The sequence below is a fragment of the Pinus tabuliformis genome, chromosome X, assembly GCF_031772625.1.
Source record: "Pinus tabuliformis cultivar Carrire ecotype Pingquan chromosome X, CPIR1, whole genome shotgun sequence".
NCBI classification, from domain to species: Eukaryota; Viridiplantae; Streptophyta; class Pinopsida; order Pinales; family Pinaceae; genus Pinus; species Pinus tabuliformis.
This window is the reverse complement of record NC_142308.1, coordinates 1,348,462,695-1,348,469,165: the sequence shown is the minus strand read 5'-3', so window position 1 is coordinate 1,348,469,165 and position 6,471 is coordinate 1,348,462,695. Positions and strand designations below refer to the sequence as shown.

The following is a 6,471-nucleotide window of genomic DNA, read 5'->3' as shown; positions in this document are numbered from 1 at the left end:
AACAAATTAACTAAATTTAGAATTTAAAATTTAATTGAAATCCAATATTATTCGACAAAAACTTTGTAGAACTTCTACACTTCAACCTAACCGAATAAACTCTCTTCCTTGACTTTAAACTAGAAAGAAATCCACTAACCTTATCTTAAAACTTTTACCTTAATGTATTACATTCTAAAACCATTAATGTTTATTTTTATTCCAGTACGTATGTATTCATTAAAAAAAGGGTAAATGCGCCTTTACCCTTTGGTTATTAAAATCACGGCATTTTTTATTCCAGTACGTATGTATTCATAATTAAAAAAAAAAAAAAAGGCAAATGCACCTTTACCCTTTAGTTAATCACGGCATCGAAAAAGAATAAGATATATGTGGTAAGCCTATTCAAAGTTTGTTATAATCATGAGGACCAAAAATCATTGTCCAATCAGTAATCTCGTGCATAGATTTATATGCTCTCAACAGCTATAGACATCACTTTTTCTTTGGAATTGATTGATTTATCCATTCCAAACTTCAAAGTAATTTGTAAATATGCAAAGCAAAGGAGAATATTTCTTTTTCAGATCTCTGTAATTTTTTATGGGTTCCCAATCCCCATGATCGTCATAATTTGATAAAAATTAAAATAAATACATGTGGGTCAGACATGAACGAACAGAATCCCACCTCCATTCTCAAAATAATAATTAAAAAAAACCAGCCATTCAAATCGCAAAGCATCTTTATTACAAATTTAAAAGAAGAGCAGAGCATACGTATAAGATTACCAATTTTCATTTTGGGCTGTTCCCACATTCCAGACCGAATTCCGTGCTTCCACACGAACAGATTTGAAGATATTCCCTGGCGGCTATGGCGACACTGAAATATTCATGGCAGCACAGCAGAACGCTCAGAAGGCTTAACATTTTTTTCTCTAATTCTGCACTGAATCGATCAACTGTATTTTATTTTGATGCTCCCCCTAATCACCAAAAACCTGTGTATATATGCAATGAATTGTGTGTATACAACATCTAGAAATATCTATATTGCAGAACAAACAACAAGCCATGTTACAGCAACTGTAAAGTATAGTGTACGTGTATCAATCCGAGACGACAAATTCATTCTTCACATTGGGAACGCCGACGTGCTTCCTTGGGTCAGTGAACTGTGAAAATCCATCACTGTTTTCCTCAGCGGCTTTTTCTCAGAGAGCATGCTCACCACGTCTCTCATGGACGGCCGATCGAAGGGGCGCCTGTTGGTGCAGAGCAGGGCCACATGGAGCAACATCATCGCCTGATTTTCCTTCACCGCCGGCTGCATGTTCATGTTTTTGTCTAAAATGTCCATCAAAGATCCTTCCGTCCTCCGAATCTCCGTGCATTTTGCTCGAACGAGATCCACAATGCTGACCCCTTCTGAGTCGACTGCGCTCATGCCTGTCAGGAGCTCCAGAAGAATCACTCCAAAGCTGTAGATGTCGGATTTCTCGTCCCTCAAAGGTTCATGCTCTGCAGGTGGAAAAATAAAATTAAAAAGAAAAAGCCGCCATGATTAAGGAGACAGGGAAGAATTGGACAAAAGGAATAAGAATATTGATGGCTATATTAGAATCTAGGTGGGAATACTGTAAATTTATTCCAAACACCAAAATTTCATGTTAGGTGGGAATACTGCAAATTTATTCCAAACACCAAAATTTCATGCTAGGTGGGAGTACTGCAAATTTATTCCAAACACCAAAATTTTATGCTGTGTAGGTGGAAAAATAAAAATAAAAAGAAAAAGCCGCCATGATTAAGGAGACATGGAAGAATTGGACAAAAGCAATAAGAATATTAATGGCTATATTAGAATCTAGATGGGAATACTGCAAATTTATTCCAAACACCAAAATTTTATATAGGTGGGAATACTGTAAATTTATTCCAAATACCAAAATTTTAGATTTAAAATTCCAAACACCAAAATTTTATATAAGTAAAAATACTTTTTAGAGAAAAATTCTTCGGCGAAAATCACATGGAATACCACACACTAGTTGGTTCGAAACGCGTCGACAAATGGTATTCCATGTGATTTTCGCTGAAGAATTTTTCTCTAACTTATTATGGATCACAAAAGCCTGAACTCTATTAAGTAAAAATACTGTCAATTTATTCCAAATACCAAAATTTTAGATTTAAAAGTAGGAATTGGTAATGAGACTTGTTTGCATATTGTGCATATTTTCTTATACTACATTTTTTAATGATTTAAAATTTTTGACTGAATAAAAAAACTAAAAAAAATAAAATATCATAAAAATTCACAACTCAAATTTGTAATTTAAAAAAAAAAACCTATATTAAATCTTGTTCTTTAATTATTTGAAATCTAAAAATCTATCGAGAACTCTTTAAATTATATGGAATATATTGATAGAACTCTTTAAATTATATGGAATATATAGAATATAGGAAAAAATTGTAATTTCAAAAAATCTATGTCTTATTTTAAAATAGGAATTAAATCTAAAAATAGCAATTAAACCTGAAGAAAAAAAAAATAATATATATATTATAAAAAATTCACGACTCAAATTTATAATTTTATAATTTCAAAAGATCTATGTACAATTTAAAGCAATTTGGACCTGAAAATATGGCAGAAAATACCAGGTAGACTGGATTTACCTGGGGAGATGTAAGCAGTGGAGCACATAGCATCGTCCGGAAGCTTGGCCATGCAGAAATCAGAAAGCTGGGGCTCCATGTGACCGTCTAGCAGTACGTTGCTGGGCTTCAACACGCCGTGCACAATAGGCGGATTGCAGTCATGGTGAAGATAGCAAAGCCCATGTGCGATGCCCTCGGCGATTTGATATCTCGTAGCCCAGCCGAATTCTTTCTTGTTATGATATTGGCCGACCAGGCTACCGTTGGGCATGAACTCGTACAGAAAAATGAGAGAATGCTCGTTGTTGTGACAGAAGCCGAGCAGCCTGAGAATATTTCTGTGCCTTGCCTTGCCCATGGCATCGAGTTCTTGGAGGGTATCTTGATTTAGTCTCTGTTCCAGCTGTAGCTTCTTGATGGTTATGGCATCCCCTCCTGGCATCTCCGCTTTGTATACAGTGGAAAGCGGTCCGTTGCCGATTATGTTTGTGCTTTTCATGGATTTCAGAACGTCTTCCACTGTGAAAGCCAGGCGCCCAAATGCTGTCATCTTCCACGTTCCTTCTTCAATGTATAATGGATGAGTTCCCTGAGCTTGATACGGATCTGCTCTCTGTGATATTCCTCTGCTTCGAGTTCTGTAGCGCTTGTAATAATGGGTTCCGATGATCACTATGAACACCGAGACTGTAAAGCCTGCGCCCATTACCCAGACCAACGCTCCCGGCTTAGATCGAGGTCGCCGGTTCGAATCCTGGGAAGCACCATGGCTTAAATTCACGCATGCTCCCAACACGCCTCCGCACAGGAACTGGTTACCTGCAAAAGCACTGGCGCTGATGTGCTGAAAAACGCCCCCAGAAGGCACTTGGCCAGATAAATCATTATATGAGACATTGAAAAACTGTAAACTGCTGCAGTTGTTGAACTCCGCAGGAATCGTACCCGCGAGCTCGTTGTGGGATAATTCGATGCTGTTGATCTCGGGAATCCTCGCGAGCTGCGCGGGAATCAACCCTGTTATCTCATTGTGCCCGAGTTCGAGTCTCGCTAGCTTCTGGCAATGAATAATGTCCCGCGGAATGCTGCCGGACAAGGCATTTCCCTGCAATTGGAGGATTTGAAGCGAATTCCGTTTGGTGAAGGCAGGAAGCTTGCCGGATAGATTTGCGAAAGAAGAAGAGAATACGTGCAACCCCGGTGCGGACCAAATTTTGTCAGGAAGCCTGCCGCCGAGAGGATTGTGCGAAAAGTTCAGGTATTGAAGCCGCGGAGAATCGATGAGCTCGGCAGGGATTCCGCCTGTGAGATTATTCATTGACAGGTCCGCGAAAGTTAAATTGGGCAGCATTCCCAGAAGACCCCGGGGTATTGAGCCGCTCAACCTGTTATCTGCCATGCGGAGCCGATAGAGCGAACGGCATCGAGCGAGGCTGTAAGGGATCTCACCTTCGAATCCATTGGAAAAGAGTATGAGCTTGAAAAGCACACCTTGCGCACAGAGATCCGGCGGAACTGGGCCCGTGAAATTGTTGGTAGAGACGTCCAGCCAAACCAGGTTCGAATCCCTCCCCAGCCGCTCGGGCAACCGGCCGGAAAACGAGTTGTTCCAAATGAGAAACGACTCCAGGTTCCTCAGGTCCGCCATCCCTTCCGGCACGGTTCCGCTCATTTTGTTGCACATGAGGCTCAGCAAATTCAGCTTCTTGAGTTTTGTAAAGCTCTCCGGAATTGGACCCGTGAGAAGATTGTCCGATAAATCCAGCGACTCTAGCCCGGTGATATTGCTCAGCTCCGGAGGAATAGAGCCTCTCAGAAAATTTCTGAAGATAAACATTGAGTTAAGCTTCTTGAGGTTCCCCAATTCCGCCGGCAAAAAGCCTGAGAGACTCGCACCGGCGATGTCCAAGTACTCCAGCGCGGTCATATTGCCGAGCTCCCGCGGAATCCCGCCGGAATAACGATTGTAACCAATTTCCATATGGCGGAGACTCTGCAGCCTGCCCAACTCTGGAGGTATAGATCCCGTGATCAAATTCCCAGCCAAGTGGAGAAACCTGAGATTAGAGCCAAACGACCCGTATTCCGCCGGGATGGATCCCTCGAAGTAGCTGCCCGCCAGGTTGAGCTCCTGCAGAGAAGAGAGCCTCGCGAATTCCACGGGCAGCGGGCCGGTAAAGCTGTTGCTGAAGGCATTGAAAATCTGCAGGCGCTCGACCTTCGAAATCCCGGCGGGAAAACTCCCGTTAAAATTGTTGTGACTGATGTCGAGAGTTCGAAGCCTGGTGAGATTGAAAATGGACGCGGGGAACTGCTCCGTGAACGAATTTTTGCTGATGTTGAGGTCGACGAGGTGCTGGAGCTCCTGAATACGGTCGGAAATCACGCCGGCGAGATTTTTCTGAGAGAGATCAAGGGCTACGACCTTGCTCAAGCTCCGGTCACATGTGACGCCCGTCCAAGAACACGGGGAGCCAGAATCCTGGTTGCTCAGGTTCCAGTCGTGCAGGTGGCCATGGGAGTCCACGAAGCCCGATTTAAGAGCCAGAAGCGCCTGGGTTTGAGAGGCCAACGGATTCGAAGCTGCGAAGACGCAGTGAAAAAACACTAGACTGGTAATAATAACAAGAAGGGGAACTAAAATACCTGGAAAAAAAATGCCGGAGGTGTCCATGACCATCACTAGCGCTAAAATTTCTGAAACTGGTCCGGGAAAATCAACATCATAATAATGGGAACAGCGATTCAACCATCAATCAACGGCCGCCTGGCACTGTTACTATTTGGTCATCATGAATTTATGGATACGTAGCAACTTCATCTGTGCAGGAGCAGGGACAACTACCATTCGGGGATTGTTAACTCATATAAATAGAGCCACAAAAGCGATATTTGAATTGCAGACACGAAACGAATCCATGCAACGTTGGGCCGTGTGAGCATCGTCATTCTAATAATGATTATTATAGGCATTTCTGCGCAGAATCCGCATGCTCACCTTCTTTACTTTTAGTCATGTCAGCCCCAAAGCCTCCATCCTTCTCCCACTCGAACTGGATTGCCAAACCTCATAGTCCACGCTTAATTCGGTCGTTTTCCATTGGTTGAACGGGGCCAGATCCTATTCGGACCTCTCCTATTCGTTGAACGGGACCAGACCCTGTTAGGGCCCCGGCTCGGGATTGCTTTTCGAGGAATATATTTTGTTGCCTGCCAACATCATTCGTCTGCATTAAAGTTCACAATGGTTCAACATCAAATGCAGTCAATGTCAAGCTTCAAACTCTTGTAACAGGAATGCAGATGGCAATTTTGTAAGATCGCTGTTAACAGAGCGTTCTTAATATCAACTTTTATCTCATATATTACAGGCATTGTCCGAAGTACATATTTTTTTGGAATTAAATAGGGGTGGATGGGAGAACAAATTGAAATCAGAATTTGGCGAAACAAATTGTACACTTTACTAGACCAAAAATTTAACAGGAAATCAAAATAAACTTTAATTTTAATAAAAATTATATAAAAAATTATCATCTCTATACTGAAAATTAACAACTTTAATTTTAATAAAAATTATATAAAAAATTATCATCAAATTAAAATTATATAAAAAATTATCATCTTATACTGAAAATTAAAAATTTTAATTTTAATAAAAATTATACAAAAAATTATCATCTTTATACTGAAAGTTAACAACTTTAATTTTAATATAAATTATATCAAAAGCTACCATCTCTACGCTGAAAATTAAATTTTGTTAATGGAGCTTCTTTTCCAAGATAACTAAAATTATTGAATTAAAAAAAACAAATGA

The 6,471-nt window shown here is 40.7% G+C and overlaps 1 protein-coding gene across 1 annotated transcript; it reads right to left on the bottom strand.

Moving 5' to 3' along the window:
- Positions 1 to 677: 677 nt before the first annotated feature.
- Positions 678 to 5,606, bottom strand: LOC149145068 (uncharacterized). Its single transcript, XM_089448461.1, has 2 exons — positions 2,670 to 5,606; positions 678 to 1,505 (listed from the first exon to the last, which is right to left on the bottom strand). The coding sequence occupies exons 1-2, from the start codon at positions 5,329 to 5,331 to the stop codon at positions 1,120 to 1,122; spliced, it is 3,048 nt and encodes a 1,015-aa protein (XP_089304587.1). The 5' UTR covers positions 5,332 to 5,606; the 3' UTR covers positions 678 to 1,119.
- Positions 5,607 to 6,471: the final 865 nt, after the last annotated feature.